General features: G+C 35.6%; 1 protein-coding gene across 1 annotated transcript; it reads right to left on the bottom strand.

The window, feature by feature from the left end:
• Window positions 1-1,782: 1,782 nt before the first annotated feature.
• LOC18429244 (plasma protein) lies at window positions 1,783-10,667 on the bottom strand. Its single transcript, XM_006838534.4, has 7 exons — window positions 10,331-10,667; window positions 10,057-10,158; window positions 9,826-9,940; window positions 8,034-8,149; window positions 6,910-7,098; window positions 3,114-3,259; window positions 1,783-2,332 (listed from the first exon to the last, which is right to left on the bottom strand). Exons 1-7 carry the CDS (start codon window positions 10,447-10,449, stop codon window positions 2,154-2,156), a joined length of 966 nt encoding a protein of 321 aa, XP_006838597.1. The 5' UTR covers window positions 10,450-10,667; the 3' UTR covers window positions 1,783-2,153.
• Window positions 10,668-11,843: the final 1,176 nt, after the last annotated feature.

Below are 11,843 nucleotides of genomic sequence, written 5' to 3'. Positions count from 1 at the left end.
GATGTTAAAGCTTTCTCTATAAGCATCGATCTCCTTGTGTGAGATCTAATATAGTAACTTGGATGGTTGATAAAGTTGCCTTCTCCGTTGCTGTTTTTTTTTCTCGACTTTCTCGTTGTCTTTTTATTCAGTCGTCATTCTCCTTGTCCTTTTCTCTCTCATACCTCCCTCCGACCTTTGTTTTACACCTTTCTTTACAGCCGTTGGTTGGCCATCAATCCTCACTTGGATGCCACCATGCTTTTACCGATTTTCTCCTGGACCACATCTAAAGTGCAAGTTGGTGGGTTGTCCTAACCTTAGTCACCGGGAGCAGGAGAGGGAATGATTTCGGTTCCGGGAGCTGGAGCATCGGATCAAGGGCTGCCTAAAGCTCCGGAGCTTGGGGAGCGAGTTTCGGTGACGGTAAAAATTGCAGGTCGAGATCTCGTATGAACAGGGAGTACGTTTTTTATACACAGGGATCGAGGTCTTATTTAAAGGGAATGCGTTTCATATAAAATGGGATCGTATTCCCATGCTTTGAGTCATGGATGCCCAATTTCTACGTGTTTTTTAGCTAATAACCTATTGTTTTAATGGTGGGTGGCTCTGTTTTTGTTCATGGTGGGATCCTCTCTAAAGATGGAGTTCTAAGAACGTGGGGATCACGATCCTAAAAATTCTAGGAGTGGGGATATAATTTGTTCAAGAACGCGTTCCATGGGACAATGAGGTGAGATCCACGCAGTAGCAAGAACGAGCTCCACTGTAAATGGGATAAAAAATCCTAAAAATATGAGCAAGCTTCCAAAAAGTTGGAAACGGGTTCCGAATGAGATTCCGTACACGGAACGTCAGCGCTAGGTTCCAAAGGAGGAGCGGCACCTTAGTTGGGCGCTCTTGGTAACTATGATCCTAACCCTAGCTGGAGAGGTTATTGTTAATGGGTTAGAGATTTTTGGAGGTTTTAATGTAAGGTTTGGGTCGAATAGAAGAAGCCAGAGAGGTCCATGCGTAGTTGGCGATGTAGGGACCTTTTGGGGGTGAGGGATAGTTGGGGGGACCTTTTGGGGGTGAGGGATGTCTGTGCATTGTTAGTTTTGAAGGGTTACCTTTAGAAATAGAGAATTGCATTTCTTTATTTTGTCATCTTGTAACGTCTTGTAATTCTGGAGCCTTGCTCCTCTATACTTAACTTCGTCTGAAACAAAAGAAGACAAATGTAAGGCACTTTTAGAGAGGAAAGACGTGCACATTTTTAAGAGGGGAAAGTTGATCCATCGCCCTTTTTAAAAACCACATCATGATAGTTATGCCCTGGATTATAGCACCTCATATTGTTTTCCACAGAAGAAAAGGATTCAGAGCTTCTAAAAGGCTCCAGTTTGATCGATCTACTATCAAGTGACATGGCTGGTTCGGATCAGTTTTTGAGATGGCAGTCGAGACAGCTTTTTTGAAGTGCCAAATCCATTTTTTTTCAAAACTGTGATACTCGACACTACACAAATATACTCTTAAAGCTAGGGTCCATAACCATACAGAAAAATGGGGTGAAATGCTTGCAGCATCATGGTTTTGAGTGCAGTCCGCTGCAACTGCACCCAAAACGTTTTGCTTAGAATTATCTGCAGTTTAGCCAGGACTAAGCTGATTCATATTTTAATTACCAGTCCTTAAATTTTACAACCCAAAATCGCAATCAAAGAGTACACTTAAGCTAGACATCACTGCCATTCTAAAATTCCTACAGTCCATTTGACGTCCAAGTTCAGATGGTCATGCATCAGCTTCCAGTAATAACAAAAACATGAAATTTATCTTTTATATCATTCAAAAGAAGAAGGAAAAAAAAAAGTCTTTTAAGAGCATCACCTAATAAATTCAAGATACACTGGGGAGAGAAAAGGATTCCTCGGAATCACCTTCATTCCATAATGTTACATTTTCTTCCCACTTCTTCATTTCTGATGCAAGAAAATTATCACACTCTTAATACATTTTTAGTAATAAAACCTCATATAAACGCATGAGCACTCCAGGATTTACTCGATTTCATTCTCATTGCTTCCTTTTTCAACCAAATATACATGTTGGCTACTCTGAGGAGTAAGAATGAAATGACTGCTTTCAACTTTGCCAGTAGAGGCTTGAAACTCTATGAGTGACTCTCATGCACTGAGTGACAAAGATACAACTGATGCAAGCCTGAGCTTTCTGGTTTTCTTTGTGTCCCTTGGTTGGAACAATATCTCCATATTTGGCTTCACAGTGCACTCCTTCCATTCTGATGCAGATCCGCTTTCCCCTCGATAATCACGAAAAGTATAGAGCACATGCAATTTTCGCCCTATTTAAGCGAACATCACAAGGTGTCAAAACCAAGGAATTCTATTGGAAGTGAAACTCCATGTTGTTTTAACATAAATATAATAGTTCTAGATTTTGCAGAATTCAATGGGGCTTTGTTTTGCCGCTTAGCAGACAATAGTTGTCATAAAAACATATACTTTCTCTTGATCAAGAAGATCAGATCAAGGAGTCTCTCTGCTCCAATCTATTGATGAGAAATTGTAAGTAGCATGAAATTACAGGATTATAAGAACCTAAGAAGCATCAAATCCAAATTTCCAAAATGATTGCATGATTTCAGCATTTTCTGGAATGTAGGTACATTGAACTATGGAACCTAGAAGAGGGAAAATATATTTTAAAATCATGGAGAGTTGTTTAGCCTTCAAAACAGCAAGTCCACAAATCTAGAAAATGGAATCCTGTTGCATGTTCTTCGTGGATATATATAGCATGACTGCATGAGCTTAGAAGGATGCATGATGGTGGACACACCAAGAATGTGGTTTCCAGTCCAATTTTCTCTTCACTGTAATTAGTCTCTACAACTTCTAATGCTTTAACTAACTTGAATATTCTAGTTTCCTCATGTTGCATAAATTAAACTTTATTGAGAACAAGGTTTTCTCTTCTCAAACCCTACATAGTTTTAGCATTTCCTAGAAACAATTAATATGGTATAAGATCATACAATGTAGTGTGTGTGTGTGCATGCCCACATGCATGTGTGTATGCATTTGTATTCTAATAGTCAGGATAATAGACTATGTAGGTGATACCTAGAAACCCAAACATTGTTGACTTCATGACTAACACCTTGCTCACTTTGGACCTCTTCACAATCTGCAGAGTTTGCATATCTTCCTGCTTCCCTTTGAAACCTTCAAATTTTCCAAGAAGTTGTCTGCTTCCATTAAGCTCCAACCTGTACATCAAATGGATTTCATCAACGATAATAGTAAAGGAAGGGGAATTAAATTATGGGTATGGCAAATATAACTTTAAGACGATGTACAATGGGGCATGGGTTGGAAAAATATATCTACTATTGTTTAGCTAATTCAAAAATCAACAACTCCCCTGAACTTTATCTTTTGATTCAAAAGCTCAGTTAAACCATATTTATCAGAAAAAGAATAGCTCAGTTAAAATACGATGCGGACCGCTTTCTGCAGACGTAACTTTTCAACCAGATGTTAATCCAGGTTGCTCCAAAGCCCAGATTGAAGATCTCTTTTGATCTTGGGCACTCATCTCTATGGGTTTTCAGCAATGAAAGAAAAATCTGCCTTGCGGCCTAGGCGGCCATTTTCACAAACCGCCTAGGCGTGGACTAGGTGGAATGCTCTAGGCGGGTGCATCAAGGTGGCATAAAAGGCAGGCGCCTAGGCTCCACCTCAAATAATCGAGACTGAGGGCAAAAAATGCCCCTCAGTCATTGGGTAATTTTGTTATTTCTGCCCCTAAAAAGGGGAAAAAAAGGTTTTAGGGGCCATTCTCACCCCCCAAAACATTTTTAGTGAGGTTTAAAGTGAGAAAACATTGAAAAAAACAAAATTTGAAGATTTGTAGACAGAACAAAATTTTTTCAACCTCCTCGAATGCTCATGAAATTAAAGGATATTCATCCCCAATCTTTTTAAGCTTATAGTGGTTGTAAAAGAGGAGATTTGGGAACCAAAACGTTCCGGTTTCGGCCGATATTGATTCTATTTCAAGAAGGTTGGCATATTTCAATATTTTTTATTAGGTTATGTAAATGTTTTTGTTTACAATGTCTTATGATGTTATTCTTTACTTTTTGTATTTTCTTTTTCATAATTTATGATATACATTTGATATGTTATCAACTATTTGGATTATTATTCACACACTATTTTCCCATTTTGATATTTATTTTGGGTATTTGGGAAAGAAATTCAATGGAAAAAGTCCACTGCCCCCGAACTGAACAAATTTTCTTTTTTTAAATTTAATCATGAGTTTACGTGTATGATTCAGAAACCATAACTCTTATCCCCATAATTTTTTTTTTAATGAGTTAGTTTTACAATTGCTTATTAAATAATTGCATGAGTAATATGTTTTTTCGATTTCATGTGTTATATCATTGCAATATTGATGCTAGCGATAATGAAACTCAACCTCATACATGAGTTCATCATATTTGTGGGGTGAAGAAGATTACTTTTTGTAGTTTATGGCCTTTAATTGTTGGATGTGACTTTTTTTATATGACTAATGAGTATCTGTTGTGATTTGTGACTTGTGAGATTTAAAGGACATCTCAAGTTGCTTTAATCTTTTAATGTTGTTTTTGAGTTTTAACTATTTCATTTACAGTTTAAAGTCGTGTATGTTTATGTTGGATTTGTACTTCTGACTTCTTAACAATATACTATATACAAAACTTACTTATGAAATATAAAAATGCTAATTCTATATACAATAAAGAGGGTGGGGGGGAGGAGGTGTGGGGGGTCCAACCATCCGCAAGGTTGCCCCTCCCCCAAATGGAGGCCGCCTTTGTGTTTGGGCACATCCGCCTTGTTGAACATTGGTTTTTACTTTTTAGTAAGGAAAAAGATTATATAAGTTGTCAACCTTATATTGTAAAAGTAAGGTGCACCTCAAAACTCATCGGAAAAGTTTTTTTCGTCATTAAAAAACCCTCCAATTGATCATCTCCACTTCGATATGTATGAATATGAAAGAAAAATTGAATTCCAAGTATAAATAATAATACATGTTGTAACATTATCAAGACCGTCCATTAGTTATGGAGCTTTCAATTTCATGATCATAAGAGTTTCGGCGCCCATAATACATCTTATCATGAGATTTTGGGGTGCACCTTACCGTGAATCTCACCCTTCTAGTAATTCAAACATTTTGGGCTTTAAATTGTGGTTGGAGCCCCCTAGAAAAATCAATGATGATTTTAATAAATTATTTCTCTAAAGTGTTTTATCTTTTTTTCTTTCCATTATTGAATTCTAGAAACTCTAGGCTGGAGAACATAGGAAATCTTCTAGAAATATCAACCTTCTAGAAGATTATGGGCTCTATATACTAGAAAGTTCAGAGTCTTTAAAGTTTTAGCAAGCTGTTTCCTTCCTTATTTTGTGAGTTATGATCCTAACCCAAATGAGAAAGGAGGAGGGTTGTATTAGGTTGGTAGCCAAGGGAAAACTTTTGTAACATCCCTCTCATGAATCAAAATCCAACTGGATTGAGGATAAAGCCCTTGACAGAGTGAAATGGTGGAATAGGATTCGTGTAGCCGACCTCAAATAGTTAGAATAAGGCTAAGATGATGAGGATGTTCCTAATTTTGTCGAAAGTCTGTAAAGATTCTTTCCATGTTCTCCAAGGGTCTAGTTTCTTGAAATTACAAACGAACTAGTTACTTCTAAAAGATTTTAGGAGATCAGGATGTTTAGGAAAGTAGAGATAGCTTGAGTCCTGAACTAAGTAAAGAGGGATCCAAACCTATATGAATACCCATGTTGGCTTATGGCCAGTTCATATTCAAGTTGAGTAAGAAAACTCAGGTTTTAATTGTGCTGAGAGGCCAACTTTAAAGAATATTTTGGAGAGTTATTTTAGTGCTCTAGGAGGGGTTTGGGAGGGTCTTCCCCAAAGTTTAGAGCCCCTCATCTTCATCTGGTGGAGAGATTCGCCAAAACCCTAACTTGTAGATCAGATGTTCTCCACATGTAAGCTTAGGCACTTCTTCTTTCTCCTATTGTGTGGCACATCCCCATAACCAAATTCGTTACCGATACAAACTGTACAATAAACCCTAGCACAGCCATTCCAAACCTCAACTAATCTACCTTATTACAACCCCCATATAAACAAATACTGTCCATAGCTTTCAAGCTCAAGTTTCAACTCCAGATTTGCTTTTATTCAGTCCTAGAATCCATCTCAGCATCCTCCAATCTTACTAGACTGTAAAAAATTTAGAGATTTTAAGTTCCATTAGACTCCTTAATTCGATACCTAAACTTTACCTTAACCTCAGCCAATCATCCCATAGACCTCGCCATGTCCTACCTCCTTGCGGTCTCCTATAAACCACACCTACCCTAATATGGGACACCTTAAACTACTTTATACTCAACTGACCCTAAACCTTCAAATAGCCCACCAAACCTTTGTCACACTCATGTAGGAATGAACCCTTCAGTCCTACAACAAGCTAGCCATTAAAAAATAATAAGTCAAAGATGAATAGTAACAATTCAGCAATTTAGCAAAAAGAAGGCAAATTGGCATAGAGAAGCAAATGGAACTCCAACTACATCCACAAATGAGATGAATGGGTTAAGTTTGTGACCTTGTAGTTATCAAGAGAGAGAAAAAGAAAAGACAGATAAGAAGGCTTCTGACAATATTTTTTAATGTAAGGAACTAGCACTGCAGTGCTATTGGCTTTCCTTTTGCGGGGCTTTCGCCACTAACCTGTTGCTAACAAATCCCAAAAAATAGCCATGCTGACTAAAATACAGTCACATTTATAATGTAAGTATGCAACAAAATTTCGTGAAGGGCCAGATATATACAAACCTATCCCACATTGGAGCTGAGCCAAGAACAAAATGAAGCTTTTGATCCAGGCCATTCTGAATATCTTTTTTGGTTCCTAGAAAAGCATCCTTCATCCAATTAGAAAAGCCAAATTTAGATCCTGGCTTCAACTGCAACCATTTTTCATAGGAAATAACCTCTGGTAACACATCTAGGCGATATGCAACCCTGAAGCAATAAAGAAGATAGAACATAAGTTCTTGTCTATTTCTTTTTCAATATAGTCGAGAAATTCAAAGATGAATAGGTGAATAACCAAAGAATATAATATCACTAGATTGAAAGTGTCAGAGAAATGACAAAACTAAAGAAATGAAACGAGTTGCTATTTCCTTTGGGCCTAATAATAAACAATTTCAGCCCATACTGCATGATTGTAACTGAAATAAACACTCAAGCAAACTACATCATTTTCTATTGTGCAAACTCATCAGCAGTCGCAGTCAAAGGACGAAGAAATTAAACTAATTCTAAAATAACTTTAAAGAAAGAAAAAAGATTGGTGAGGTTGTGAAGACTTAATCCAATGCATGATTTTATATTGGAACATTCAACACCACATGGTATGTCGCAAAACGAAAGTATCTCCGTGATAACCCATTTAGTTGCCTGCCCCTTTCACATCTCCGTAGAGGATAATTTAAGGAAACATATTCCGAGAGAGAAATTAAAGGGATCAACATATATTTCTATTCTTCTCTTTTGAATGTCTCAACTCTCAAGTGCCTTCAAGGGGGAAAAAAGGAATGAATTGGAACTTTCTTAATTCTGGATATGTCTATCTGTGCGCCTGAGTGTGGGTGTTTTTTTTTTTTTCTCTTTGGTGGGGAAGGAGGGGGGAGGGGCTGTGACTCTCTCTCTCTCTCTCTCTCTCTCTCATATATATATATATATATATATATATATATATATATATATATATATATATAGCCTTTTCCTAACTATTGGGGGTCGGCTATACGAATTATGGTCTGCCTTCAGGATATATAGAAAGTTTTGGCAACTTTTATGTTAGCTTCCTACGTGATACAACCCACCTCTTTTACCCGAATTTGGGACGGGTTAAGGAAAAGTTTAAGGTCCTCACCCTTCTTAGAACTCACCTGCAATTGGGATTTGGAAGTAGAACTCTACAATTCAAGTATCCCTCTGGTAAAAGTACTCCTCTCCTTTCCAAGTAAGACTCGAGAATCGAAACTTGCTTTCTAGTCTCCTCCACCTGAAATTTTCGAAACATTATGAAATAAAATAGAGTGTTTACATATAGTTGAACAAACCAATTAAATCATGGTCTAGAGACTACCACATAAACACTTTCACTAGACAAGAACGTTGTTGAGAAATGCAAAATAACTTAGAATTCAAATATTTAATGACAGAATGTTGTCTTCTTTAAAGAATATACTCTCCACAATCATTGAAAGGGGATTTCAGTGCGAGTGTGAAAATAAAACTGGCGCGTTGAAGAAGGTAAGAGCTATCACAAGAAATACTTAGACAATAATACGCTTGGGCAGTGTACTAAAGGCATAATCTGGGCATATTTAGATCCCTGAGGAAAGAAGATTCAGGAAAGATTTCTTTCATTTTGGAATTCAGAGTGCCAATATCAGCATGCTTTGTTTGTATAGTAGGATTTGGAAATTAGATTGACCTAGGATACATATCTCATATCTCCCAAAAAGATTCTGAGATGAAATTTGTCCCAATATATATGTTCTTTTCTTTTAATCTTCCCATACCTATCACCGCTGACAAAGCCAACCCATCTTACAAAGATCACATTTTACAAAGGAAGGGGCAATAGCTATAACAAAATTGTGCCCTAAAATTGGGAAAATATTCCACGTTACTGGGAAGCCAAAGCTCAAGTCCCAAAGCTCATGCCTCCCAGACATATCTTAGACTCTCCTTGATCTTGTTGAGAAGAGAACTTGCCTAAAAGCCATTTTTACCCATATCCAGTTTCACTTATTATTAGTTTTCCCATACCCCGTTTCACTCATTATTCCTCGCATTTGTACAAACTCATATGATAGTAACAACATTAGGATGAATAACAATATTAGGATGAATCCATTCCTGCTCACACTTCCCACTTCTAGGAGGTATCTCAATTCAAAAAACATAGGAAAACTTAGCTAGAATGAATGGGAAGATATTCCAGAACCACTCCTTTAGTTATTATTTTCTTATTTTTCTACTATTCCAACAATGCATGTCAAGGGAAGTAAGGACTGTGATGACAAATGGAAAGAAGAACATCATACACTGGCTTTTCTTCTGATTTCAGAGTACATAATACATAGAAAAGAAGCAAATGATTGATATGGAAAAGCTATTAGAGTAACGCTAGGACACTTTAACAGTCAAAAGATGAAGAAGATATTGAAAGGAGCATGGTTAATGGGTTCGCTAACGCATCAATTAAGCTAACCTAAAACGAGCAAGTGCAGATCTTCACGGACTTAGTATATAACTTAAGAATTGGTTCAGTCAAAAAGTGACTGGCTTCACTTTGAACCTTATTGACTGTAAATGCCTAGGAAGTATTTCTAATCCTATAGCCCGACTTACTCTAAAATAAAAATAAAAAATAAAAACTAGAAAAAGGATGGGAGATTTCTATACTGATTCCACAGGCTTTCTAGCAAGCATCATATAAATAGAGCCACGATCCTCATCAATCACATATAATAGAGCCACGATCCTCATCAATTAAAAGGTACATTTATCAGAGAGCACATAGAGGCATTTGATGGCAACAAGGAATAAAAACCAACCAAATCCAGTCACCAGAAACCCGAAACAAAAACAAGAGAATAATCAAAACTAGTATCAAAGCTAAAACAATCAATAAGAGAAAAATTCATAATAACAAAAAAAAGCATTTACAGGATTAAGATGCCTGTCCACGTGCTGCTTACTCCCACTCATGCAAACCCAGCTACCTGAAGGCTCAGTATCCACAAATCCCGAAATATCCTTAACCATAATAACCATAGCTTCCCTGAAAAACCCACAATATACATCTCAATTTCACAGTAAGAAGAAACCCAAATTCAAAGAAAATTACTCGAAATTAGTTCATTTCAAATAACTCATCAATAAACACTATATCCTTACCCTTTGGTAACGAGAACCATATCAATCTCCTGAAAATTCCCATTCTCTGCGTCAGGGATTCGAAGTCCAGTGTATACTTTCCCACCATAAAGCTTCTCAAGGCTGAAAAACAGACACCCAAAATCCATAGCGAATAACGAACGAATTCAATAAGAAAACAATGATCTCTGCGTAGACTGAAGGTGGGTTTTTCTTTTCGGACAACTGGAAGAAAAAAACAACAAAAAAAAAAAATTCCCATGGTAATTAGGGAAGAAAGACTAAGAATCTGAACCTGCTAGCTATGGCGAAAGTGGAATCAAAGAGTGTTTGAGGCTCGAATTCATCGTCTTTGAATAAGAAGCGGCTGAAAAGCCTGTAAACTACCAAGCCACATACAATCTCTACCCACATACTGATTAAACTTCGCCGGAAACTTTGCCAGAAAACTCGCCGGAAAAACTCTTGCGAAAGTTGAAGAGAGGGAAAATGAAAACGGCGAGAAACTTTTGCGCCGGTCTTTCCCTTGGCAACGAAGGAGCCGCTTGGAACTTTCCTTCGTACGAAAGTTCCCTTTCTCGTTTATGTATGGTCCTGTAAGTCACTTCGTCGTTTATGCACGTACGATCTTAAATAGTGACCATTAAATTTGATATAATTTAAAAAAAAAAGTTTAAGTCTTATACTTTTATTACATACCAGATTGAATCTAGACGGATCCAATAATCAAAATTATATTTTATAATTAATTTTTAATTTTTTTATATAAATCTAAATTATTTGAAAATATATATATATATATATTTATTTATTTTATTTTTGAATCTGAACCGATCCAATAATCACATTTGTATTTCACAATTGAATTTTAATTTTTTTCTATAAATCTAAATTATTTGAAATTATATATATATAAGAAAAGTCTTTCCAACGTCTATAAACGAAAATAAATAGTGATTTCACTTACCCTCATCACCATTCAAATTTCATCGTGCGATCACAATTATCCGGTAGTGTTTTATTTTACATTTTTTTTTCTACAAATCAAAATGACCTGAAATTTGGATAGTATATACATCTTATTGAAGTGCATCTAATAAAAATATAAAAAAATTATCCGTAATAAATTGACCAAAATACCCTCAAAATTTTTTCAAAATATTTTAGTCAATTTTTTTTATGTAAAATATTTTTTTTATAATTTTTGAAGATTCTCTTATATATATATATATATATATATATATATATATATATATATATATATATATATATATATATATATATATATATATATATATATATATATATATATATATATATATATATATATATATATATATATATATATATATATATATATATATATATATATATATATATAAAAGAAATAGCTTCTGTGAGTCAATGGGCTCACAAGAAAAAATGAACTTAGTGGCTCAGTTGAATCTGGACCGATTTAACGATCACGGATGCCCGATAGGGTTTGAATTTTTATTTTTATTTTTACAAATCCAAATAACTTAAAATTTTAGACGTGTGTTGATAAAACATAAGTGAATATTCGAAAAATATTAAAATACCCCCATAAATTTTTGAGGGTATTTTGATCATTTTTAATTTTGCAGATTATTTTTTATATATTTTTATCAGGTGCAGATTGATGAGAAGAACATTCACTTAAAATTTCAAGTGATTTGAATTTGTAGAAAAAAAATTAAAATTCAAACACTCTCGACCTTCTAATTGGACCAGATTCAATCTAAACCATTGTGTTTATACTATTCTGTGAGCTAGTGGGCTTATCCTAG

Source organism: Amborella trichopoda, chromosome 3 (genome assembly GCF_054954075.1).
Source record: "Amborella trichopoda isolate Santa Cruz 75 chromosome 3, AtrichopodaSantaCruz75HAP2 v2.0, whole genome shotgun sequence".
NCBI lineage: Eukaryota > Viridiplantae > Streptophyta > Magnoliopsida > Amborellales > Amborellaceae > Amborella > Amborella trichopoda.
The sequence above is the reverse complement of the archived record's forward strand: the minus strand, read 5'-3'. Positions and strand labels throughout refer to the sequence as shown.